This window comes from Mchenga conophoros, linkage group LG7 (assembly GCF_057382185.1).
Source record: "Mchenga conophoros isolate Kocher_MC1m ecotype Shallow Benthic linkage group LG7, M_conophoros_male_GT1.1, whole genome shotgun sequence".
NCBI classification, from domain to species: domain Eukaryota; kingdom Metazoa; phylum Chordata; class Actinopteri; order Cichliformes; family Cichlidae; genus Mchenga; species Mchenga conophoros.
In genome coordinates, this window is record NC_140532.1 from 3,968,477 (window position 1) to 3,996,409 (window position 27,933).

The 27,933-nt window shown below is 40.1% G+C and overlaps 2 protein-coding genes across 2 annotated transcripts; one reads left to right on the forward strand and one right to left on the reverse strand.

The window, feature by feature from the left end:
- The first annotated feature begins 3,844 nt into the window (after nt 1-3,844).
- tspan33b (tetraspanin 33b) lies at nt 3,845-17,593 on the forward strand. Its single transcript, XM_085281607.1, has 8 exons — nt 3,845-4,031; nt 9,178-9,235; nt 9,647-9,774; nt 9,929-10,003; nt 12,602-12,697; nt 13,065-13,193; nt 15,030-15,191; nt 16,809-17,593. The coding sequence occupies exons 1-8, from the start codon at nt 3,936-3,938 to the stop codon at nt 16,875-16,877; spliced, it is 813 nt and encodes a 270-aa protein (XP_085137733.1). The 5' UTR covers nt 3,845-3,935; the 3' UTR covers nt 16,878-17,593.
- Nucleotides 17,586-27,865, reverse strand: ttc38 (tetratricopeptide repeat domain 38). Its single transcript, XM_085281604.1, has 14 exons — nt 27,710-27,865; nt 27,195-27,272; nt 27,007-27,088; nt 26,156-26,327; nt 24,957-25,130; nt 24,483-24,558; nt 24,040-24,159; nt 23,845-23,904; nt 23,585-23,623; nt 21,564-21,645; nt 20,986-21,151; nt 19,651-19,810; nt 19,151-19,224; nt 17,586-18,788 (listed from the first exon to the last, which is right to left on the reverse strand). Exons 1-14 carry the CDS (start codon nt 27,737-27,739, stop codon nt 18,701-18,703), a joined length of 1,401 nt encoding a protein of 466 aa, XP_085137730.1. The 5' UTR covers nt 27,740-27,865; the 3' UTR covers nt 17,586-18,700.
- Nucleotides 27,866-27,933: the final 68 nt, after the last annotated feature.

The window sequence follows — 27,933 nt, forward strand, 5'->3', positions numbered from 1 at the left end:
TCACACAGTCTTGTTTCGCGGGGTATGCTTGTCATCTTTTAAACATCACATGCAAGAACAGCATGGCTCATACTGCTGCAGGGTTACTGTTGCTTCCTATTATTTGTTCTTTTAAACCTCCACTGTGCTTAATAGATCTGCAGTAGCAGGTGGAATTTTAGACACATGCTCTCATTTAAGGGTTTTCAACCATCTAAAGATGTCAAAACTATGCAGGTACGTTGGTTGTTTTATTCAGAGTTCAACACAACACAGCCATGCCATCTCATCGTTTTCACACACCTGGACCCTATTGTTTTTCAATAGGTCAGCTCCAGGTTATCTAATTGGTATTTTGCCATGAAGCAGAGTTATGAGTGTTGTATCATATGATCTGACCTCCACAACCACACAATATGCCACCACCAGTATGGGGTATATTTTGGGATGCAATAACAGAAAAGCAGCCAGCAAGTGCTCAGAATATCTATCGTTCCCTGTTTCCTCTCAGCCAAACGGATTGCCACCCAGCCTAAGTATGGTACTGTTAGAGGTTTCTTGCAGATACAAGAGAGTTTGTCTTCTCCACTGGTGCTCAATAGGGGATTTGTTTTGTTGCTTTCTACAATAATGTAAGGTCTTGACCTTATAGTGCTCTTCAGATAGTCCCATTTACTGTGTTTGTGTGCTTTTAAGTCAGAAGTGGAAGCAATGCTGGGCATCCTCTGCACACGGCCATAAACAATCAGAAGAGTCTGTTCAGTGACAGGTTGCTTCTCCCCAAGACAAGAACTAACAGACTTAAAAACTCCTTTGTCCCACACGCCATCAGACTGTTTAACTCCTCTCTGGAGGGGAGAGGGAGGGGAAACAGGAGGACAAAGGAGGGGGGAACAACTAAGCTGTAGTGCCTCTTCACCTCACTGTACAATACCTTGTGCAATACTTTTTGTAAATAGTCAACAGTGCAATAGACTCAATACTTGAAATGTGCAATTCACTTGTATTTTTATTTTTTATTCCTATTTATTCTATTTATCCCCTTTGTATATTTTATTTATATTTGTCTCTGTATTTATATATGTGTGTGTGCGTGTGTGTGTATATATATATATATATATATATATATATATATAACAATTCTGTAACTGTAACTTCGGTCGTTGCTGTGCTTTTTGGAAGTCGAATTTCCCAGAGGAACCCACCCGAGGGATTAATAAAGTTCTATCTTATCTTATCTTATCTTAATTGGGATGCTGCAAAGAAGCATACAGCTGTGATATCTAGTTATTTTCTACACTGAAGAAAATAGTACCAATAAGAAAAAAAACCTTGAGTGGGTAGGTCGCAAATTTAACCTGCTGCTGGTTATGAATGTCTTGGCTGAAAATAGTTACATTTTATTATTATAATGACACAAATTCCATTAATAAAACAAAATTGGTCAAATCGCTGTATTTTGTCTGAGTTCATGGAAGGAGGACGACACCACTTTCTATCTGTGCTATAAATATGAAGCCATAGCCAGCAACTGGCTAGCTTTGCTTAGCTAGGTTTAGCATTACAGACTATTTTTTACGATTACAGATGAAGCAAAATTAGTGTAAAAATTACAAGATGTTTGGTTTTTATAGGCCATTATGTTACAGATGAATACATTAACATGTCAAGTTCAAACCGTGAATCAAAATGGGGAAGAAAGGTGATTTAAGTGACTTTGCTTTTAAGACAGCTTGTCTGAGTATTTCAGAAACCGCTGATCTTGTGGGATTTTCCCACACAACCACCTTCAGTTTGCAAAGATGGTCTGAGAAAGAGAAAATATCCAGTGAGCGTAGCTAGACTACTTCAAGCTAAGAGGAAGGCAACAGGAAAGGAAGTCAAATAACCACTTGTTACAAGCAGGCTATGGAGAAGTTCATCTCTGAAAGCACAGCACATAAACCCTTGGAGCAGATGGACTACACCAACAGAAGACCATACCGGTTGCAACTCAAGTCAAGCTGAGGCTCACATGGGTTCACCCAAACTGGGCAACAGAAAAAAGTTGCCTGGTTTAATGAGTCTGGATGGGAATGTCCGAATTTGGCATGAACTACATGATGACATCAATCTAGCCCAGTGTTTCCAACCACTGTGCCACGAGAAATGACCAGGTGTGCCGTGGAAGATTACCTGGCTTCACCTGATTAGTACTCCAGGCGATCGGTGTGAGTAATGGGCAGAACAATTACATCATCTATCGATTACATTAAATGGGTTGCCAACTGCCAGTAAAACAGAAGACGACGAAGAAGAAATTACATAGCAATACATAAATATTTGAAATAAAAAGTAGTCACTCTGACCCAGGCCCTGGGGAAAATTCCGACCCAGATGAAATGCCAGAAGAAAGCAAAAAAGGTATACTGGGGACAAACCGAGCCAACTCCACTATGTCTGCTGTGCGGAAAAAACTTATCAATGTGCTTTTTGTGACAGTTTTGTTTGGTGGTGTGCTGTGTGATTGTTCTAATGTGAAGTAAGTGCCGTGGCTCCAAAAGTTTGGGAAACACTGATCTAGCTTACCTTGTATCAGTGGTGACATAAGGGTTTGCCCCATGTACCTCCAGGATGTGGTGGAGTGATTCAGCAACTGTGTGATGCGAAATTGCTGCAACCAAAATCTGAGGAATGTTTCCAGCAATTTTCTGAATCCATTCCACAAAGATTTGAGGCCGTTCTGAAGGCAAAAAGGGTCCAACCCATTGCGAATGAGGTGTAAATGTATGGTGATGGCATGTCACATACAAAAAAAAATGTGATGATTCATGACACAATTTTCAGAGCATAGTGCCATCTTACCAAAAACTCTAATATATTGATTGGAGCCAATCACAGGAAGATCCACCATACTTCTAATTTCTGTGTTCAAACAAAGCTCGAGGTATCTGCACAGCTCAGGACATCACTATGGTATCACCCATCTGTATCATCTCTCTTTTCATATCACTCCCAGTTGGAATCCATAGATTCCATTAGCACTACCAAAGGTAAAGTAAAAATGTTGCATAATTACAGAGTGCAACCTCCTCCCAGTTAAGGTTCTGTTCAACTAAAATCTGATTTGTATTCAATCTAAAAAAAAAAAAAAAAGGTGAAACTCATTAAATACGAGTCTCTGGCAAGTCACTGAGTTACTGAGGGATCTGGTGTCCAGTGATGATGTAATACATTAACTTTATAGTTACGTTTTTGTGCTTCCGGTCATTCTGACAGATGATCCTTCATCACCAGTCAATAATCAGCTTTCGTCTTTCAATCTATCTCTCTTCACAGAGTTTGTGGCTTGACTTCTTTCTTTCTTTTTAACTTCTTTATTGGTTTGAATGTTATTTACTCAAAGTTTGGCAGATTCAATCTAAAGCACACTGGAGACATCACAGCAAAAGGCAATGTCATGTAACTACATTAGATGTTCCTCCTCTCAAAAATGTCATTGTCCAGCCTCTGTCAACCGTCCTTCTGCTTTATTCACTGGAACAGTAATCTGAATCTGTAATCTGCAGACTAGAACATGAAACTTTCACAAGCAATAAACATTAATACAGAAAGACGAGTGCACTGCATTTGTGCGATGTGGAATCTAGACCCTTTGACATAATGGCGAGAGGAGACAGAATGCACAGGGGTAAACTAAAGGCAGCTTGTAGGCCATTCAGCTGCTGTCAGCTAGAGATATTTTTTGTGCAATCTGACCCATCAGCCTACATGGACAGTTCTGGGTCTCACCAGCACGGTGAGGCGGCGTCACAAATCCATGCCCCCCCTTTTTTTAAGCCACCCCGACACCAGCACAGCTTGCAACCCACCCGCTTCTCACAGATTCACATGGCGCCTGCAGATCTGCTGGGTGGGGCAGGAACTGGGGACTGTTTACAAGTGAAACTCGCTGTAGCTTTACACCTCAATAAATAATGGACCGGAAACTGAATCTGGACCGAGCTGAGACATTCTCCTTTGTCAACCCGTGGATCAGATACTTTCTCTTCTTCTTCAGCTTCTTATTTTGGGTGAGTAGAGTTGCAACGATAAAATATACTCTAAATATTTTGGAGAATGCAAATCACCAGCAATCAGAGAGCTTTCAAAGAAGACAGATCTGCTACAAAGAAAAACCAAAAAATATATAAATAATAAATGGAGAAAAGAAATTCAGCTATTATCAGGAGTTAAAAACAGCAGGAGCACCCAGCCTCCATGCTGCTACCTATTTCACGTTTAGTACAGTTACACATGAGAACTTTGATTGCCTGTATACATCAATGCAGCAATTCAAGCATGAATGGCCTTGTTGAAGGTCACGCCAAAGTATCTCAACCTGATCTGAGTTCGGACTTTGAATAGGCCACTCGAAACCTTCTGTTTGTTTTGCTTTTTTGAGCCATTCAGAGGTGTACTCGCTGGTGTGTTTGGATCATTGTCCCGCTGGATTGCCCAAGTGTCCTTAACCCTCATAATGCCCTCCCGATTTCCATGCACCTGTGGTCCTCAGGGGTCAAAAATGTCCCCATCTGGTTTGATTGATACTTAATTAATATGAAGTGGATTTTCCCCCCACTTTTAATTAAAACTTAATTCAAACATTTTGACACAATTTTTTTTTATTCCATTTCAAATTTAAATCTGATAAAAACCTCATAAAAATGAATTTTTTCTTTGTTTTCAGGTAAAAAATAAATGAAATCATCAGTTATCGTGAGGATCGTTTCACAACCAGAGTCGGTTGCTTTAACAGATGATCACAGACGGGTTTATGTCAAAGTTAATTTAGAAAGCTGTTTTTAAACTACAAGTTCTTTACTGGCAGCACATAATCACATCTGTTGTCCTCTGGGCTCAAAAATGACCCCGTTTGCTTTGACTGTTTATAAAGCAACAAGTATAAAATATCATCCATCTCTGTGTTTCAAGGTTTTATTCAACTTTATTCCAACTCATTACCTGACAGTTTTCTATATTTTGGCATGGTAGGACACCAGGGCATGAGTCTGAGTGAAGGCAAACTTTCATGAGGACAAAGGCGTGTCCATATTTGACACAAGTGCAGGAGGAAGCTCAGGTTTATTCCTCTGCACTGGTCCCATCATGGACAGCTTTCTTTTCTGCAGTTGCAGGCCAAGGGGCATATACAGTAAACAAGCTGTTACAGGTGATTGTTGTCTTTTGGAAACCTGCAATGTTAGGGACAACTCGCGTGTCCTGACTGCAGGACAGACGGTTTGCCATCGCACACGAGCATGTTCCATGTACAGCTGGACCTGCATCACATGCTGCCCATGTTTTTATCTCATAGTTCCCTGGTTTACTTGGATGTTCTGTTAGAATGGACAGAGTCCTCTGAAGAGGACTTGGTGCTCATACAGTCACATCAGTACCAGGATCTTACATCACAGCAGGAGAAACACCCACTTGTTCCATACACCTCATGGGAGCACGTTTGTGTCATGAACGACGATCATCTATTGTGTCTTTATCAAGAAATTATGTCCTTTTTGTGCTTCTATGATTAATCTTGTGTCAGCATGAAAACTTCTCTACCAGACTCAGGATGTCATAAACTGGCCGTAGCGACTCTACTGGATGCACGGCAGTAAGAATCAACACGCCCACATATGCCTACAGCTGCATTCGGTCCATTTTTCTTCCTCTCTTGTTGTCCCTCCTTGTTCATCATTGAGTTGGCTGTAGAGCAGGTCATCTGCTAATTGGATGGTTGTTGGTTCAATCTCTGTGTGCTCTAGTCTGGAGTTCTTACCAAGGTGTCATTGGGCAAGTTACTGAACCCCAACTTGGTCTCTGATGCATCCATTGGCATGTGAACGTTAAAAAGCAGAATACAAGCAGAATACACTGTGTATAATGCTTTCAGTACTCGAGTAGAAAAGCCACTGAAGGAGTATGGGACCTGGCACATGTGCTTGGACTGTGGTAGATCATCTTTCTCTGAGGCACATGAGAGAGTCAGGCATCGTCTGTCACTGGGAAGGTTAGAAGACCAGATCAGTGTTTCCTCACATTACTGCAAATATTCCTCTGTCTCAGCTGATTCCTCTTTCTTGCTTGATTCTTTTCTTCATCATAATTGAAATGGATGATGTGTAGTCCTCTGACACATCTTCTATTTCAGTTTCACATTCTGAAAATTCAAGAAACTTCAAGAAGCCCAGTCACTTTCTTTCCAAGCTCCTCAGACTACCATGTCCTGGATGCCTGAGAACCTACTTGAACATAGTTCAGATTCTTCATCACTTTTCTTCACTTCATAGCCTTCTTCCACTTCTGCAGGTGGATGATGTGCTTTTTCAGAGAAAGGGTAGCATGTGCTCTAAATATTGACAATATTTTCTATATCTTCTAACCCTGGATCTTCCTGAACATTGATTCTCCCTCCTCATTATACTAGAGGACAATATGTGCTTTGTTCTTCTGCTCATTGCAAAAAAAAAAAAAAAGTATGCTCATCAAAGTATGCAAATCTCCAGTGCAATGGAGGCTTGTGAGCATACTTTCTGTGTATGTTTTATTGTAGGGTCTACCTTACAATACAAAGCACCTTGATGCGACTGTTGTGATTCGGCGCTGTGTAAATAAAATTCCATTGAATATAGAGCACCTGCCTCCTCGTTATGCTGCCTGTTGTGGTTGTTATGACCAGTGCTTGACCCCACACATCAGTGATCCAAGATCAAAGATGTTTGAAAGCAGTATGGTGTGAAAATATGACCCTTTGCAACACTTTGTACTTTGGGGTCATTTTTGTCCACGAGGACCACAGGTGATATAAAATCCAATAAAAACCCCATAAATAAATCAAGACAATCATATTACTATTTGTATGAAATGTTGTGTTTGTTTTAAGCCAAACATTCCACCAATTTTAACTTTTATCTTGTCAGTCTTCAGCATATTTTCCCAAAAGTCTTTGGGATCATCAGCATGTTACTGTTTGGTTTTTTTGGCAAATTTGAGCCTCTGTGTTCTTTTTGGTCAGCAGTGTTTTCGCCTTGTAACTCTCCCCTGGATGCCATTTTCGACATCAGTTTCTTTCTTATTGTTGAATCGTGAGCACTGACTTTAGCTGAGACAGGTGAGGCCTGCAGTTCTTTAGATGTTGTCCCAGGTTCTTTGGTGACCTGGTGGACGAGTCGTTGATGTGCTCGATGTGTTGGTGAAACAGAAAATAAATTGGTTGATATATTTGAATGATATTCTTAATGGTAGATAAACTGTTACATTTCAGGCAGTATAGTGGATACATAACTGCATAAATGTGTGAGCAAGCTGATGTTAATGGATGCTTATATGTTTTTTGCTCACTAGCACAGGAGATGATCTGACCCAGTCACAATTCAGCCCCTGTCAGTCGCTCACACCATCACACCTTCCATTTCTCCCGTATTCAAGGACAGGTGCCCTAAATCGCTTATTTTCTAACAGATGTCAGGCATGCACACACTGCTGATATGACATAATCATTATGCATTTTGTGCAAGTCTTACATTATACACGCTCCTCTACTGTGGCTGTTAGTGTAACAAAAAGACAACAAGACAACTGGGAAATGATAGAAAGGTACAGCGGATAAACTGAAGCAGCCATTAAAGCACCGCGTCCTCCATGAGCAGTTGCTTTCGCACAAAAACACACACTATTAAAATAGAGCTGTTTGGCTCACTTACTTTCCCAGCACATTACAAGTCGAGCACACAGATCACATCTCTAACTCTGCTAACTCCCTACATCTCCATTACATCCCCGTTCATCCAATCCTCCACAAAAACAGCAGGGGGGCAAACACTGTACTGTGCTCCTACTGTGTTTAGAGCCAATCAACAATAACTGCACCCACAGCAGCCTCATACCCCAGCCTGTGTTGACTTTGTTTATCAGACATGGGCTCAGGAGCGAACACTGCAGCCCTAATCCATCAGGCCTTTGTCCCCCCGTCCCCGTGGCTCAGTTGAGCTGGCTTTCACCTCCACACAAAATCCTCTGGGAGAAGTCTGATTCATCCCTTTGAAAAGCCTGAAAAACAGAGCTGGAATACATTCACTGTGTAAGTGTGTCTCCTGTTGCAAATGCCACCCTCATTCACAAAAGGCACAGTCAGTGGAAAACTGACAAAAGGAGCTGCAGGTGCGCACACTCCTACACGTCAGAAAATACCCCTGAAAAATGTACAATGGTACTTCCAAAGAAAATAGGCGCTATCCACGTTTTGTGTTTTGGTAGCTATAAAGGCTGAACAAAATGCATCCTTTATACACAAAAGCAAACACGCACAAATTAGTAATCAGGAGAATGTAAGCCAGGACCGCACAGATTGTTATTCAAGGTGAGAAAAGCAATCACAGAGAGAAGGGAAATTAATGTTGACAATGCAATCAACGGGAAGCGTTAATTCCACCTGTTTTCCACTCACTTGGCTCCTTTAATACGTCGATTCTATTTGGGTGAACTCACCTCTTCAGCAGTTCACAACACGTTTGGGTAACACTGTTTAAAAGAAGGGCACGCACACACATCACAGTCAAGAACTAAGTGAAGTTAGGGTGGATAATAAAAACAATTCTCTAACCAAGGTCGAGTTCTTCTCGCAGTTCTATAAATCCTGATAAAAACGGGAGAGAGCATTTTTCAGTTCTGGAGGATTTCCATCGCAGTCACAGGTGGACTGAGTCTGATTTCTGTTGCGAGGTTCCACATTAAACCGAGGTCCATATGTTATTATTTTTTTCCCTGTTGATATCCATCTGTCCGTTTACCGCCAACACATAAACTAGTGATGCAGTTACCATGGCAACGGGTGCTCTGCCTACTCAGCACCTGAGGAAAAAGCTTATCATCACTAATCTAATCACACCTGTCCTGCAAACAAAAGTCCGAGGCGGCACCCTGGAAGGAACATGTTTCCTTTCAACAACTTTTTAAACATCCAAATAAAGACTCAACCTGGATAAATTACAAATACACAGCATTTTCTGGGCTTTGCTATTGCTAATTAATTACCAGCTTAGAAGTATCTGGTGTTGAATTTCCCAAGCAGAATACGAAGGACAGACAGCAAACGCGATAGAGGAGAATTACTTGCTTTCTTTGCTGGTGAAAAATAAATAAAAATTGCTGGTAACAATAAAATCATCTCCTTTTTTCCAGGTTTTCTCCCTGTTGATTGTTGCAATTGGTGTGTATGCTAAAGTCCAGAAGGCCACAGGTACGCAAGACGACACTTTTCGCTCACACCTCCTAAACTCCAAAGTGAATTAAAGACCAGCGATAAACCGTCCCTCATAAAAAGAGGTGCAGGAATGAGGTGGCACTCTCCTTGGGATCGTAAACTGTTTAGCTTTCCTGGCACAAAGCAAATGTGTGTCAGGCTTTCGCCTTCATTTTACCTGGTGTCTTTAATTTTGTAATTACTATGAGATATATATATAGTTGAGAGACAACCAAAATTTTTTTACCTGTGTTCATTGTGCACAACCCCACAATAGATCATTAGCTGCTAGCGTAGGAAGGGATGCTGCAAAGACAGGGAAACAAGGTACATGATGGAATTATTTAAATCAAAATCAGGTATTGGGGTTGGAAACAAACAGAGGCTGTTTTCCCATCTTTCTGCCAGACACGGTGAGGGACACGTTCCTGATCGACCCGGCTGTCATCTTAATCGTGGTGGGGGTGGTCATGTTCTTCATCACTTTCTGTGGCTGTATCGGAGCTCTCAGAGAGAACATTCGCCTCCTCAAGACAGTAATAGACCTCACAGACACATTACAAATACTGGCACAGTGTTTTGCTTCCATCTAATCCAAAGCCAAGTCTCACATCTTATGTGTAACAACTAATCTGTCCTTTAAGATGATATTAGTCACAGCCTTTTAATATTTTTGTCTTTACTCCCTAGTTCTCCTTCAGCCTCACACTGGTCTTCCTCACCCAGCTGGCCATAGCGATTCTGGGCTTCTTTTACTCCGATCAGGTATCTGAATCTTTACAGACTGTTCTGTGCACTGGCTCAGTTATTCTACGGGGCCATTTAAGGCCACATTCAGGCTCCAGTGATAACAATGAGCACTATTGATTTATGGTGTCATTTCCCGGCTTATGGACTTTCTGTACATTTGTAAACTGCAGTATATGCAACTTAATAAGGCAGACATCTGATCCCACAGATGGGCCAGCTTAGCCCACAGGGGAAATGTCTTGTTAATGTCTGTGCTGCGCAGCATACACAGGAAACAGAACGGCAGCTTCCAGTGAGAATCAGTGTTTGTGTCACTCTCTATAAATCCTCCAAATGACTCGGGCTTGTTCTGTAGACTGACAGAAAATATGCGAGAACTTTCTCTCGGTATTACAATGTGATTTGAAGTGACTGGATATAAAAACTATTTGGGTTTATTGTGGCAAAGTTTTAAATGCTAGTGGCAATAACGGCAACGACAGCACTGTGTTCAGTGAGCTAATTGTTGGCACCTGGGGACAATGGAAAGAAGCAAGAGTGTGCTTCCAGGCAAACTCATAAACTTTAACGTACTACGTCTCTATGTATATGAATAAATAATGGTGCCAGTAGCAGTACCAGTACCTTTGACCACTGGAGTTTAAGTTTTATTGAGCTCGCTGACATGTTTGGTCTTTGCATTGATGCGTTTGTTTTGCAGTTATTCCCACAGACCACAGCTTTTATTGATTTCAGAATTAAGTCAACCTGACTAAATAGTCTCATTCGCAGACTGTCTCCTGCCTCTCTAATTGATACAATAAGAACAATTTAAAACAAAAAAAGAATTTTAACGATTGTTTTTTATTATACATTAATAATAAGTTTAATTCCAGGTCTAGATACATTAAAAATGTCTGTTTTTGTGACCATAGGTGATCTACTCTGTGGCTGCATGAATGTACATATGTACTACAGTACTATATCTCAGCCTATATCTTATACTTATATGACCCAAGTGATTGGTTTGGAGACTACGGAGATGAGAAGGATCCCCCTCCACTTATCCCCTTCACTAACATCCCATTAGGGCTCCACCGAGAATAAAAACCACAACAGCCAGCAGTGGCAGCACTCGCTGTCATCAGTGGCGGGGATCCTGGTGCCTGATGATACCTCTCCTCTCCCTTGTGTTCTCTGTCAGCACTCAGACTGCCTGCTGCTAAACAGAGTAGTTTAACAACCCTCCCAGCATCCTTCCTCGCTAAATGATTCAAATGCTTCGGCACTTCAAAGTGGAACCAAATGTTCCATTTCAACAGATCCCTTGAAGGAGACTTTGCCGCTAATGACACACTGTGACGGTAGCCTCCAAAGCCCACGAGCAAACTGCACCACGTGGGAACAGAAACAGGGGAAGGCACAGGGTGAGCGTAAGGAACATTGTAAAAATCCTAACACAAATTAACAAAACTACTTCAGGATAACATTTTGGGCTATTTTGACAGTGCTCACAGTATTTATCAACATAACCTGTTCTAACGTAGTTTGTAATGCGAACAATTCACAAAGCCTTTAGCAAAGCATTCAGAGAAGTTCGTTTTAATGAGAATTTAAAGTTCAGTGGCTCATTATCATACAGTGCTCCTATTAGTATATATTACATCTGAACTCAGCCTGTATAACCATGGCCCTCTTTGTTCTCAGCGTCTTAAAGGGTGGAAGAATAGCAAAAACAAATATGAACAATGCAAGCCCTCGTTAATACTCTGAAAATGAAAATAATCTTACAGACAATGAAAGTTAAAGTAACAAGCAGGACAAAATTTCACCGTCTGAATCAGCCTCGTTCAGTTTCAAATGCTCATTACTGATAACTCAGTCAAATAACGTATTCATATATCATCTATAGGTTTTGTTTATTCAGCTCGAGAGGAGCTGATGAAAATCGACACATAATAACAAATGGCTAAGTTCAAGTAATTATCTACTATAATGTAGAACCTGCATATGTGCTTTGTGTTTGGTATGCGCTTCATGTATAGTTCTCACAGGCACAAATGGTTTTATGATTATGTATGCTGTACTTCCTGCTCTGCTGCCGCCTGGTTTACGTGCATCCCGCGGGACGCTTTACAATGTAAACAGGACGATGCTGTGTTGCCTCCAAACCCATGTGTTAATATTTGTTTATTTTCAGAAAAAACTGAAGTGGCCTTTTATGGAAAAAAAAGTTCAATGCAACGTTGAACATGAATACCGTTTATGCAAATGTGAAAAGTCCCACAAAAAGTCGATCAAATCTACAGCAAAGCCACCTGATTAACTATGAATAGGTGTCTGACAGCTCCCCAGAAACCGTTTTAGCTTGGATCTGAAATTATCCTCGACTTCATCATTTCAAGCTTTGTGGGGATTTTCCACTGCATCTGTTCAAAAGAGGGTTCACAAAAAGGTACTTTACAATCCTCCAAAATGCTACCCGAGTAATTAACTGAGAGATCAGTTGTGTCAATGAGCACCTTAGCAGGCAAGTAACAAAGACATCTGTAGATAGTTTATTGTAAAACATGCAAAATGTTGATATTAAAGCTGTTATTCTGTGTATTCAATCAGCCTTTTCCTCTCTCTTAGGCACGGGGTGCTTTGGGAAAGTTTGTAAAGAAAGCAATTGTGCACTACAGGGATGACCTGGATCTGCAGAACCTGATGGATTACATTCAAAAAGAGGTGCTCTCATTGGCTATTTCCACTGAGCCGGAGTGGCTCCTTTTGTCTGTAGAAGTCTTCAAACTGATCACAGATAGTTTATTGGATGCATCTGAGACTAAAGCAAGAAACCGCAGTTTGTTTTGTTTGTTTTTTTGCCTTAGCGAGGGTTTCCACAGGAGGCTACATGCAACTTACAGTTCCTGTTCTCTGTGGGTCACCTCATGTGAAACTGCTCTTCCATCTGCACATGCTGGCACATTTATGAGTTTGGGTTTTCCCACGGGAGAAGCCCTGACTGGCAGGATGCCCAGTACAGACCAACACTATGTTTCTAAATATACACCCGATTTCACTTTTCACTCTTCATTTTTCTTTTTCCCCCCAGTTCAAGTGTTGTGGATGGAACAACTACACTGATTGGTCTTGGAACCTCTACTTTAATTGTACACATGACAACCCCAGCTCTGAGCGCTGTGGTGTGCCTTATTCCTGCTGTACTCCTGTTCCTGGGGAGGTCAGTCTTTCTCTGTTTAGCCTCTTAACATACACAACATGTACAAACTAACAGCGTGCCTTAAAAGAAACCTTAACACAAACTTTCATAATCTTAAGATGATGTATTATTAAGATTGCTGACCTCACAATTTCAGTCAGCATTTCAAATTTGTTCAGTGTTTTAAATCTTCTCTGTCATGCCGAATTCACTTGATTAAGCAACTGACAAATCAAACCTCCTTCACATTTATGATAAACAGAAACAAGAAAGGCAGAAAGATTGTGACATGAACAGAACAAGCAGCTGTATGATGATGAAACAGGCTCTTAACACTTTATTAACAGAGAAAAATAAATAAAACTGCTGAGAATTTAAAGTTACAAAAAAAATCTTGTATCTTGACTCAGCAGGGTCTTATGCAGGAGCTTGGTGAGTAGAACAGACTGTGGCAATAAAGGATAACACACGTAAAGCTACCCAGCCATGTCGACACAACTGTGCGCCAGTTGTGTGTATTTCACATTCACCTCCACACATCTCTCTCTGAATGCAAGATATGTATGTGGCCAGTATTCAACGGGAGACAAAGTATGGCAGCTATGCATGTATTTCTTCTAAACTTGGAGAAGAGGACTTCCACGGGTCCCTGGAGTCTCCAGACAGTTACATTCGATTAGAAGTGAGGCTTCTCTGCTAAGACATCAGACTGTCTTATCCAACAGAAGTGAGACTGTCAGCTGATGATGGGGATTCAAGACTTTCCACTGACGAGCTGGCATTAAGAGAGACCCAAAGAAAATTTGAAATCATCTATAAAATATACCCGATACTTTAGCTAATGGTCTGTGGATGCTGAATTATAGCCAGCACTGCCTGACTGTGACAACCTGCGTTGTTTTGACATGTACGCAAGTGTGTCCAAACTAAGAGGCTCTCAGTCGGGAGGTGGCAAGAACACGTCTGCATCTGCTTGTAAAAGCAGTTTTTGGTATTACCTTCCTTTCCTTTGGGATTAGCTGTCATGCACAGAACTGGTCTCATAATGGCCAACCAGTTTCTCTTAAAAGGAATCTGCAAATTGATTGGTTGAGTACCTGAATGAGTCACTGCCAGGCAATTTCCATCTTAAAGAAGAAAGAAAAAAAAACATGTTTAACATATTCCGATATGATCAACCTTACAGTAACTTTGCACAGATGATTCCAAATCAAAGTCTTCTTTCATGAAGGTTTTATGATATTTTGAGACTACTGAATCAACACTACAGCTATCTGCGTGCATGAGGATCCATGCTGTCATACAAACAGCATATATGTAAATGTCTGCATGAGCACAAACTTTGGATTCACAAATACACGCAAAAAAATCTCTGTACAGACGCAGCAGCACAGCTTGAAAACCACCACTGAGGAAAAAACATCTATCACACTATTGATTAAACATAATGCAACTCTGAAGACAGATCACAGCAACATTTTACAACATGGGGTAAAAATAAAATAACATTAAAAACAACTAAAAAAACGATTAATTAAACAGTTTGAGAGCTGCTGTGCTGCGACCTGCTGGTAGTACCCTGTAACTGCATGGTTCCCTCAGGGATTAGGTAGCTTTTCTTTTCAGAGCCAGTGGGTTTTGCTTGTACTGCTCACATTATTTTCTTTCCTCTCAACAAACGTCACTCTTTCATTATTTCCAATTTACTTTCAATTCAAAGTAAAAACAAGCAATGTGAAACCAGCAGCATGAAAGCGAGATCTGAACGTATTTAGAGTGCTTTAGGTTTATGTGCTTATCAATGTATCATGCACTCAGTGTTTCGTCTGTCTTTGCTTTTGTTCATCTGGCTTACAGGCAGTGATCAACACTATGTGCGGTTTTGGAGTTCAAACGCAAAACTTCATGGAGGCAAACAAGTCGATCTACCCAGTAGGCTGTGCAGACAAAGCAGTGATGTGGATCGAGTCTCATCTGCTGCTGGTGGGAGCTCTCGCCTTGGGTCTGGCCTTGCCTCAGGTAACCCAGTGTAGTAATTAGGCAACACAGGACTAGTAACTTGCCAAAAGGACTAGTTTCATCTTGAATAAGACTACAAACAAACAAGCCAATATAACTATTAATGAAAGTTTGCTGGATTCAGTGTGTAGCAATCAACATATTGACTGGAGACGCTCCCTCAAAGGCAAACTTCAAACTGGCGTTTTTGGATGTGGCTGCGAAAACAGTCCAAGCTAGACTTCAGCAATCAGAGCCATGCAGACTTTATACTCGCATACAAATCTCAATCTGAGAGCTTCCCACGGCCTTTTTTACAAGTTCAATATCGTCCTTGTAAAAAAATAAAAAAATAAATTTTTTAAAAAAAAGGGATAAAACTTGGATTCTAGAGGAAACCAATAAGGAGTAGGGTTAATGTGAGGCCACTGTGAATCAAGGGATTTGGAATGGTGTGTTCTACCTAGACAGCAATAACTAGGCACATTGGGACAATAAAATTTTAACTGCACATTATTCATTTATTACACTATCCTAGAATGAGTACAGGTTAATGTGCAACAGAGGTAGCGGGGTGTGTGTGATAATGTAATATGTCTAAGAGATGCTGACGACTCCCTGATTCTCACTGTGCAACGCACCACGATCCCCCAGCATTTCCGCTGCAGCAGACGGAAATCTAGAGAATCTGAAATGCCAGAATTTGAAAATAGACAGGCCTCCTCTTGAAGCTCTTCTTCCTCTTCTAAATCCCTCCCATGTTGTCCCATAAATATGTACCAAACATCTATGCTGACGCCTTCTATTGCAATGGCAGTCCTTTATACTACTTGCCTGCTAAAATTTCCCATCATGAACTGTATTTTTTTAAATGGGTCAAGAGAAATGTATTCACACCTAAGACCACCTAAATTACAAAATGCTGACAGGATGTGTTACGGGGATGATTTTGTTTTGCCCCTCTACCAATGATGCTAAAAACATGCCCTGATAACTAAATAAAACCATTCAATACTCATTAAGCAAACATGAAATCAAATTAGCACTTATAACGAGCTGCCTCTAAATAATTACTCTGTTTACTTATTAAAATGTTTCAGCTAATATTAAATGGCAATCTAGCAGAAGGTGTAACTTTAGCACAGGATGTTTAAACTGATTTGTCTCGTTCTCATCTGTACGCTAGGCTCTGCAGTGAATCTGAAGAGAAGCACAAATTACCCACAAGGCCCGACAGAGCAATTGCATTAGTTTTCTAATGCTTTGATGTGCCGTAAATCTGATGAAGTTCTCTTTTAAGTCTTGCATATCCTCTCAAAACACTTACCGACACTTACTTTGTCTGCATAACAAGCCAAAGTGTTAATTATAGACTGCTGTTTAAAAGCTGTGTTTGCAACCCAATGGTTTGGTTTCTCTCTGTAAGAACACCTTATGATCGGCTTGACAAGTGCGTGCAAATGTGAGTACGCAATTATTTTAAGTGACTCGTTTGAGTCAGTCTCAACTAATTTGGGAACCTTTCTTCCCAGCGCCACATTGCAGCACCCTGCTAAGGGACCTTGAGATGCTCTGTACAGAACGTACAGTTACAGAGAGCCTCTTCTGTGATCTAAAGTGGCTGCTGTTGTCCTCTAGATTGCAGGAATTGTGCTGTCCCAGATCCTGATCTCTCAGATTCAAGATGAGATTACCTCAGTGTTGTGAGAGCGCTACGACAGAGGGGAAGAAAACGAAAGAAAGGAACTTGCAGTACTCCACTCAGCTTCTCTGACATGTTCAAGGACATCTTTTCTACAGCTACTACTGCAATATCTGGGCATGTGATATTCTTAACATGTGGTTGCCTACAGGTATACAAGTGTGATGCACTTAAATGTATTATTTACAGTCAATTATATGCCAAGTGTATATATTATTAACCGGTTTTGAACATTGACGTCAAGATTTCATCTCTTTAAATGTGAAAAGTTTGCTTATAGAATTGAGTTAAAACATATGCATTTATTATTTTATGTTACTGTTTATCACTGAACATCAGCTCACATAAAGCAAGTCATTATGTGTCGTTTTTTAAAGGTCTGGAAACACAACATTCACACACTGCTCGCCTCCCTCACTCAGCTAACGGGAAAGAAAGAGAGTGAAGTAGTAAATCAAACAATTTCTGATCCTAAAGTCAAGGTAGGCGTAGCCACACCTCCACACAACCAGGCAAGAAGGTGTCACACTGGATTTTGTGCGAATGCAGCCAATATACAGTGTACGTACTCGCCACTGTGGGCCATCTGTTCTGCAACCCTGTGTTGGTCAAACAGATACAGACCTTCAGCTGTCCATGAGAGACGGAGAGCAGAATGTGGGTAAAGCATTGTCCTCGTAGCTGTTTTTATAGCGCACCACCACACACTTCAAGTGCTTCATAAGTCACAACTGTGACGAATTTATTTCGCTCAAAGTCCAAAGATTGGTTTTTGTATATTATTTCTTCAACACCATTTATCATAGACATTGTCAGCCTATTGCTGATGTTACATACATAGATATAGATCAAAGTGTTCAGTATTAAATCAGTTATTTTTAAACTCTAATCAAAGAAATAAATGTTACATTTTTGATTTTTTTTAATCAAAGGAAGCTCATTTTAAAATGTTACATCAATTTCAATATAACATTTTAGGTATTTGAAATTTCAAAATGCTATTTTCCCCCAACAAAACATTTTTCTCTTTCTTTAAATCTCACATTTTTATGTATTTCAGCAGCATTACCACCACATTCCCACCTTTCAGTCGGGGTTCAGCCTTGTAGCACCAGCTCAACAGCTGCTACTCAATTTAGCCCAGTGGAAATCTTTTTACAACAATGTAAAAGCAATTTCAAAATCATACCAAGCTGTACAGTAACTAAATAAATGAAAGGACTTAAGACGGTTTATAAAACGTACAACAGCATTAAACCAGCTAAACAGGGTTGGGGGGGCGGGGGGTGTTTATTGCTGAGCATCACAAGTCAAGATCCAGTGGCAGTAATATTAATCATCATTTGAAGCTCTGATAAGCTAAACAATCAATATAGAATATTTATAAAAGCAAATGTTTATTTGTTTAAATATAGAAAGTGAGAGAAGGCTCATTTAAAATAACATTGTTTTCAGTCTAGCTTCAGAGTGCACAGCGCCACCACTGTCATGTAATGTAATAAAAGCTTTCATTAGAAAAATGGAAATACAATTATTTGGGGAATAAAATTAACAATTTTTGGAATGAATAAAATAAAAAAATTTTTGCACATAAGTTATTGCAGAAATTTGAATAATTCAATTTTACATATTTTTTCATGTCAAACTAGCTTACAGCTGTGTATTAATTATTGAATACTTGGAGTCTATAGTAAGAAAGAACTTCAATGCGAACTACAATGAGATTTGCATGAAAGGTTTCCACTCTCTTAACACTCCAAGCTCTTGATAGTTAAATCTTTTAAACCCACAATGGTTGTTTTTTATATGGGAACTGGTTTGTGCACCTCTAGTCCTGAAGTGCAAGAGCTTTCTGCATCAGACGATGGGTCAGAGGAGAGTTTGGCCTCACGGCATCGCGCTCTGCCAGAAGACATCTGGGGAAATTCAGCACAAGACAGTGCAAAGACATGAACACAGATTCAAAGAGACTGCAGGCTGAGAGGCTAAGCTGATCAATAATGAAAGTATAACATGCTGTACAGACATGGATGTCAGTTACATAATAGGAGCATGAAAGCAGCTCGTGCTCTGTATGCAGATGGAAAGCAGTTAAAGAAAATCGGAGTGGACAGCAATCGCAACAAAACTATGTTGGAATTTCAGTGTTTCAGTGAATGAAAGATGGGGTTTTATTTCCCCTCGCACAATCTTCCGGCATATTCCCATGCAAAAACACACTGATACTGGGGGGAAAACACCCCAAAGCATGAAGCCTGAAATCCCTGCTGCTCCTTACCTTCCCAGCTTCTGGTGGTGCTTATTCTCCGATTTCATCGCAGCATGAATAAGCAGCTGATTAAACAGATCCCTCTGAAAACAACAATACACAAACACATTATTAGACACAAACCTCTTTCAGTTGTAAAAGGACATTCTGCATTTTGTGTTAGATTGTGTTACATTTTATGTAACCTGTGACGCCTTAGAGAACGGTTCTCAGAACAAAAATAACATAAAAGAGTTCATTATTCATACACTGGTGCACTGCACTCCACATGTTCACACGGTCTGGTATGTTCATAGATAGAAAGACTGCAGCTTTTCTGCACAACACTCCTAACCTCTGACCTGTTTTTACAGCATCAAGGATTTCACTTTTGCTCAAGAAAACAAAGTATGAGCAATGATATCCAAAGATAGTAAAGCCTCGAGGCTTAAACATTTTCAGCAGTTCACTAGGAGAGCTGCAGTTTGAAATGATTTTCTTTAACAGTTAATAAATTCTTTGAGACTTACCTGTGCATCACTGCCACCTATGTCTACCATGTGATAGCGTAAAGGGTATAGTAGCTCCACAGTTTGACCGTAGTTACCCTGGTTGTACTCCAGCATAGCCTGGCACATTGGTATCCCTATAGTCCCGGCCAGCTGATGCTGCTGATTGTCTCCTGGATCCCTGTGCAAGAAAAACACGGTTTTAAAAAAAGGAAACAACTTTTCTTATAAAAAGGAGCCAAAGATACAGAGTAACAAGTTAAAAACTGTTAATGCTGCATCTCAAAGAAGGCATCAGCATTAAATATTTTGTGAGAGTAGAAATCCAGGGATCTGGTTTGTCTTGCAAAAAGAAAATGAAAGCAAACATAAAGAACACATTCTGGAAAAAGACACTCTGTGGCTAGTTAGTTTATTTCTACATTTTTTGCTGACTTGTAAAGACACAGGAATATTTCCCTCTCCTTTATCTTTTGTGGTAGTTTCCCTTGTGGCAGGCTCTCCATGTGTGATAGCATATTGGTGTCTAAGTCTGCCCTCCTCACACAAATGGAGACGAACTGAACAGAAGCGAGCTCAGTGAAGTGCATCTAATATTATGTGAATTTAAACACTTGTTATGTCACTGTAAGTGCATTAAAAGCTTCAAGAAATGTGAGTCCATCTGCAATGACTTCAGAGAATGACTCTCTTAGGTTTGTCTTTGGAAAAAAAAAGTGCTGCTGTTGCACTTATCCAAACTTCTGCGGCCCAGTCTCCTCCCTACAGCAGTCAATCTAGAGGGAAAGCTGCAAAGACCTCTGAGAAGGATTCACTTCACTGTCCTTAAGCTTTCTCAGATTAGCAAATACTCTGAGTGACTGCCTCTGACTGTATAATTACCATATGGAAAAATATGGATTAGTTTAAACTATGCAATCCTCCAAAGACCCAGGTAATAAAAAGTAATATGCTAGATGTAATTGATGCATGCTGCGTTTGAACATGCATGCAGCTCGTCTAATACACTCAAAGTAAAGCTGCGATGAGGAGAAAATTACATTTTCTTACTTAACTCACTTTCAAAGAAATCCAACACGTCTTAAGTAATAGTGAAAGCACGACAGCTTTAAGGACTGGTTTTAAATGTGAGCTGTTCTGTGGTTTGTATGCTCGACGAAACGAAGAGCACAGGCCATTATAACCTCAGAGGCATCTGCTGCAGAGGGAAGCCCCTCTCTCTGACTGTATTCACACTCTATCTCACATCCTACGCTCAGTCTTGTCTCTATTTTACATAAGGCTTGTGTTGTTCTTATGTAAGCCTGACAGAGTGTTGAGGTGTGCAGTGAAGAGAAGAAATGGCACGAAACTTACTTCGCCAATTCCTGAAGGCCCTCCAGCAGACGCCGACTAGTCCCAGTCTCTTTAGCTCCCAGCGACACCATAAGGAAGTGAAGGTCATTAAACAAGGTCACGTGATCGTCAGTGTGAGGCCGAGTTACTTGGAGCAGCTCCTGCCAACGCTCCTTCACACACACTCCTGAAACATGCAGAAACACAAACACGCTAATACAGCTTGAAGGCTGCATAGTCAGCTGTAAAACAGAGCAGGAAGAAAATGTGGTCAGAGGTTCTGTTAATTACCTTAATTTCCAACAAAGCACTTTTGAGGTTCAAATTAATGAAGGATGGCAACTGAGATTATCTCTCCTCATTAGCAGTTTCACTCAACACCATACTGTCTTAAATTATCTTAAATTATTTGTTCCAGTTGCCCATCAGCCCATTAGTAACACATTAGGAAATGTTGCAGCATTTTGCCAGCTGGCATCATTTTAAACATATTCTATGAGCACAAAAAAAAAAAAAAAATGCATTACTCCTGAATTTTAATCAGAGTGTGATGAGTGTCTGAGATGTATTTTTAGCATGCAGTTTGTTCTATATCTTACCGTCCATTTCCAATCTGTAAAGTAATGAGCAGCCATCTACAATGTCCAACATGGCTCCCGAGGCCTTGCAACGCCTGAAAACCTTAGTTGAACACAACACACTGTCATCACTATTCATTCTAATCACCAAAGGACATACAGACGTTTACATGCACTCGTCATGGGCATGAATGTCATGGTCATTTTGCTCTTTTTCCAGGGTTTAACTAATTGTAGAGCATACATCTTTAAGGACTATAAAAAACAAGAACTGGGCCACATACATACATATACAGTATATAACTAATATTTGGTTAAATGTCACTTAATAAACCAGTTTCAAAGTGTGTTTAGGATCACTGACCCAATTGTGTATCCAAGTTTCAGCTGTCTAGCTGTTGACTTGAGGTAAAGAAGAAGTTGGAGGTAGTCCTTTAGTATGAACTGCAGGAAAACAGCCCCAGAGCTTGATGCTACCCCCACCTTGACTGACAGCTGGTAGCCTATTCTAACCTTTACTTCTCCAAACTTTCCTCGTCATTGTGGTCGAACAGCTCAATCTTTGTCTTGTCTGACCATAAAACTTTTCTCCACAAGGCTTGTCTCTGTGGGTTCAGTTCAGTTGTGCTTGAACTTTGCAGCAGGGGCTTTGTTTCTCGGTTCATAGCGATGCTTCACTGTGAACGCTCAGCCTGGTGTTCCAGCAGCTTCCTGTTCATGGCAGGATTTTTGATAGTTTGAGTCTTCTTCTAGACCTTAGCAAAGCTGTGACATACCTGAATAACTTTTACTTATGTACAATAGTTTTGAAGTTTGATGATCTTAGAATTTCCAGTTGTTTAGAAATGGCTCAGAGAGACCTTTCCAACTTGTGTGAATCTACACAAGTTCCTTGGACTTTCCCATTGCTCTGAGCATTGATCGATTCAGCGCGTGATGTCGAGCAAATAATTTGTATGCTGTAAGTTAACAGGTCTTCACCTTGTCAAATTACCAGACAATGTACGACCTTCAGTACCCCTTATTAATAGACTTGAGTGTATTTTTTTTTTGACAACTTTATTTATAATTTTCCAATATGACAAAAGAACAGAAAAATATAACTCGAATTGTGATTACAAACACTGCCATTGTGAAACTGGTTACGCCAGTGGCAAACCAGTTGGATGCAGGAAAATGTGTAATCTATGGGCACATACAAAAAAACAAAAAAACAAAAAAAAAAAAAAAGTACTATCACGTGAACAAGGCAAAACAAAAACAAACGAACAGAAAAAAACAAAAAACAAAACCCACCAAAGAAAACAAAACAAACAAAAATAGAATAAAATAAATACATAAATAAAAGGGGGGGGGGGGGGGGGCTGCATTGTGCGCAGTTCTGCAAACACCTCTTAAGTGAGTGTATTTAAATATTTGAGCCTGTACGTATGATTCTGACCTTTGATGGATTAGAAAAAAATCTAAACTAAAATCCAACTTTTAAGCCAAATTCTTGTTTTTAAATATTTAAAGGTGTATCCACCTAACACTTCAAAGAAAGTCAGCCAAGAATTACCATGACATTCGTGTCCATGATGACTGTACACAACGTCTGACCACGTTGTGTACAGTTCAGAGAAATTAAGTAAAGAAAAGAAAAAACGAGATGCTGAACTTTGCTGATGTGAATTTCAGAATTTCTTTTGCGTTCAAACTTTTAGCTGAGAAGTATTATTCTAAAGGTGCAGGACATCAAAGAGATGTACTTTCAAATTGTCTCTCTTATTTTTGGAGTATCACGAAATATAATCCGCTTTGGCTGTTGACACTGAAATGAGTGTGGGTGGTTCCTTGGCTCTGACATATGAATATGGATTTGACTTTCATTTTTGTTCACGCTTACCTTCTTGACTCACAACGAGCACATCAAACTGCATTAGTCTGCGTCTCTTGTGCAGTGTTGTGCAGTGGCGTATGCGTGACTCTGGAAGTTACTAAGAGTATGTACTCAGACAGCTATAGTATTAAAGTTTAGATGCAAACTTTCAACAGAAACCAACCTGAGTGTCGTATATTTGCAGAGCAGCTTCGTGTTGCCTCTGTGGAGGAGGTGAGGAAGACAAATTTGAATAACTTGAGCACTGAGAAATAGGCAACGTGGATAAATTGAGTTGCCCAAATGCAAACACAAATTAATCTTACAATATAATCAACCCCAGGCTTTAAATTACCTATGGGAGGCAATATCATAAATACATTCTCCACAAACACTGTGACTGCCAGCTTTCCGCTTGGCTGAAAAACCCATTATCATCTTTACCTTCTCGATGAAAAATAGAGCCCAGTGCCAATAGTTATGACTGGCCAGCATGTCAGTTACCTGGAATTAAACATTACAGAGTTCAAATACTTTTCCCGGGGCTATTTGGATATGTAATATAATTCAGTCGTCTATGGAACAGATTACTTGTATGTGATTAATCAAAAAAAAAAAAAAAGAACAAAGTCATCGTACCTCCCAGTCTTTCTCTCTACTTTCCATGAACTTCAAGCCTTTGTCCAACTCTGCCTTCATCTCACAAACATGGGCTACAGAGTGGACTGACCAAGCATCGTCGGGAGTTAGAGCGAGCCCCTTCACAAGAGAGTTTGCCGTTTTGAAGCAAGAAGAAGCGATGAACGTGTTGATAAGTAACTAGATCTAAAATGACCAATCCAAAATAACTGCATTCTAAACACTCAACATGATGCTCCCCAATCTTTTCAGCGACCCTCATATCATACTTTGTATGCATTACACGCTGAGTTTTGAAGGGTCTGCTGTTTATTCCTGTAGGTCTTTGACAGCAAATTACTTGCAGAGTTGAACTAACGAAATCAGAAAAGGGACCGAGAGTCCAAAACCCCCTGCTACAATAATGGCAACAGCTTGAATAACAGCAGAGAAGAAAATCTCACCTCCATGGCTACTTTCTCAGCCTGGTCATAGAAACGAGTTTCCAGGAGACCAAAGGAATATAGTCCATTCAGGTAGCTGAGAGCAGGTATGTGCACACGTACGTACACACAAAAACAAAGTAAACAAATAAATTTTTAAAAAAAGAAGATCTAATATGGCTCATTTCAGACAGTGAATTTACAAAAGAGCTGCACCAATGCACAGCATACTGGAAATATTTATATTATTTCAAACTTTGAATCATGCAAAGCTACTCTGGCAGAGTGAAAGAACATCCTAACAGTTTGAAAGCATACATGCACACTTTAAACAAAAATACTAAGCACTGCACAACTACTTACTGTAAACAAGCCTCATTAGCTTACATGCTGTATGTTTTGCAGGTATGCATCCATACTGTCCCAATGCATGGCATCAATGTTTAGATTGACAAACAAAAAAAATCTCTGGTGACATTAAGCCGTCTTTTGTACCTGGACAAAGGCATGTGTGGTTTCCAGTGGGGAAGCACCCTGGCCACTGAGTCCCTCATTTGCATTTGGGCTCCCATGTAGAAATAAGCATCATGTGCAAACTTGAGGGCCAACATATCAGTTGGGTGGTCTAGCAGAATATCTTCCCATGCCTCACAGGCTTTCGGAAAATTTCTGCAAGACAAATGTGTCGGTTTAAAAAAGAAAAAAAGAGCGAGTTCAGGGAACGTTGATCGGTACCTGGAGAATCACAAATGTCAATATGCTTTGTGAGCAGATTAGAGGGACTTGGAAAGTATCGCAAAGACAATGCTGAGAGCCAAAATGGCTCCTCGATATTACAGTATAGCTGACTATACCCCGGGGAAATAAGACAATGAATATAAAATTCAAATATTACTTGCTGGACTGTGACTGAAATTTTACAGAAGAGCTTGGCAGACAATCTGTAGTAAGAGAGTGTATCACGTAAGGCCAGGCAAATAACTTAGGGAATGAATATCACCTGATAAAAAATAAATAAAAAAAACACTTTTACTTCTGTGTTATGTATAAAAAAAACACAAGTTCAACCTATTTCTTCTGGCTCAATGAAACTCATTTCGACTCAGACTTCAACTACAGACCCCAGTGACAGATAAGATTAAATATGTAAGAGTCTCTCTTAGCATACAACTCTGAGAATGATTAAGTTACTTCATTTTAAAGTCATTACATCAGGATTTTGTACAGATTTATAACAGAAATATTTTTGATAGCGTTAAATAATTAACCCTTAAAATAATTTTGATAAAACCAGTTTTGTGCACATAAAAAAAAAAAAAAAAAAAAAAACTGTTGCAGTGTGCAGGGCTCTTGGATAAGGGACGCTAAAACTAACCACATTTTATGCTTTTAAAAAATAAGTGTTTGTGTGCTGTCAATTATTGAGGTTTTTGTTTGATTGATTTTACATTTGTTATGCATTTCAATCATAAACATGCTTTTCAATCAGTTTCCTGTGAATTCACAACCACTTTGAACATTTAGAGAATTGGGTTTGCTGACTGATACAGGTTTCATATCGTCATCATGGGTTTATTGAGGCCTTCTGAGCAGGAAAACATTCAAAGATAAATTTGGCTCAAACACAACCCAATGAAGCACGGGCTGCTTTGTGATTGCGTCTCCTGCTGTGGCGGTCTGGCTCTGGACCTTACCCGTGTGAGAAGAGCTCCATGGCTTTGACATGGAGTCTCTCTCTGGAAGTGATGTCCTGGCTGTTGGCAAGTTCCACCGTCCTCCTCACAGCACTTGACAGACGCTCATCCAGCCTGGTGGAGCTTGTTGTTGCCACTAGCTCCAGGCCTGTACTTATCACATGCCCCATAACTACAGGAAAAACAAATAACAGCTGTCTTTTCTTTCTGGAGGTTTCTGCAGCTGCAGTTCTCATGGGGAACGAATCACATGCACTTGTAAAGTTTTGCCTTTGGACTTAAGTAAAATATTACAGGAGCTTCTTGGTTCCATTTCTGTTTATTTGCAGCATGAGATGAAGAATAAGAGTTGTTTAACTCCACTGTATGCCCCTGATACGAATAAGTGCAAGCAGCCAGCATTTTAAAGGGTGTCTATTGTCAGCAATGGTAAACTTGGAAGACCTCAAATTGTTTTTCTTATGTAACCAGACATTAGGATCAATCAATTCAATCAACGTGTGTGTTTACAGCAGCTAAACTAAAAAGCAGCTTGCAAGTTCTGAGGAGAATCAATAAGTGTTGAACTTGCACAAAGGAGGGTAGAGTCATTTGCATGAACAACAACTAAATGCTTGATCAGAGCTCAAACTGACAGCTGACAACTGAGGCCTCCCAGCTACACATAACACTGAAATAATCTGAAGTGACTGACCTCTAACATGTTTATTTAAAGAGTAGTAGCCACATTTAATTGTTTTTCCTTGCAGCGTATAAACTAATCAGACATCTCAGGGTTTCTTTAGTCTTATTTTGTTGTTTTCCTTATTTCCATATTTATCAGAAGCATAGTTAACCCCACATTTAGTTACCAAAATTTGGGTCAGCTGCCTGGACAGCAGAAATGCATCCTTCAATTCCTCCCAAGCTGTCATCGTTCCTCCACTTCACGTACTGGGGGGTTAAAACACAATTTAGATCTTAAACAGCCTGAAACACCCACGGTGTGCAAACTGCGTGTGCATGTGGAACAGGTGTTTTCGGGTGTTAAGTAGGCTACCTGCGTGAGTATGGCGTCATACATTTTACAAGCCTCATTACTGCTGGTGGACAATGTAAGCCCCTCCGCCCTCCATGCCTGCAAGAAACGGGAACATAATGGTGCAGACGTTAATGCTGGGTTTCAGTGTGTAAGCCGTTTGCATGACAAACATGCTGTTGTCTCGTCGGCTTGAGCAACCTGAGGTTAAAGATTCATCGAGTAAAGGCAGCCAATTTCATTTCAGTGTTACCCAGAGCCTAAATAAATCTACTTGTTATTGTAAAAGTTCCGGACACTTATCAACAGTGGACATGTAACTTATCGAGGTTTGCCTGCTTTATGCCCCTGCATGAATATTTTTCTGTAAACTAACAGTTTTATCCTTTTTTCACTTTAAATATACATATCTCAATAATACAAACTATGTTTCTCAATCCTTACTGCCACTTAGTTATTGCAACAAATAAAGAGAAAGTGTCGCTTTCTGTTCTTCATCCTTCTTTAAAGTTTCTTTCTCTCTCCGAGTCACTGACCTGGCAGTCCCTGAAGCTTGAGGAAATCATTTCGAAATCTTCAGCTTCTCCACCTACACGGAAAAAAAAACAAAAACCTGCTGGTGGGTCAACTTCTCGGTCAATAAAAAAAAGAAAAACGGGCCGGAAGTTTGTCCCTCCGTTGACACTCTTTCAAAATAAGTGCACGAGTAGCGTTTAGAAAGTCTACGTCAGAATGTTTTCCGAAAGCATGCGCTTTATTT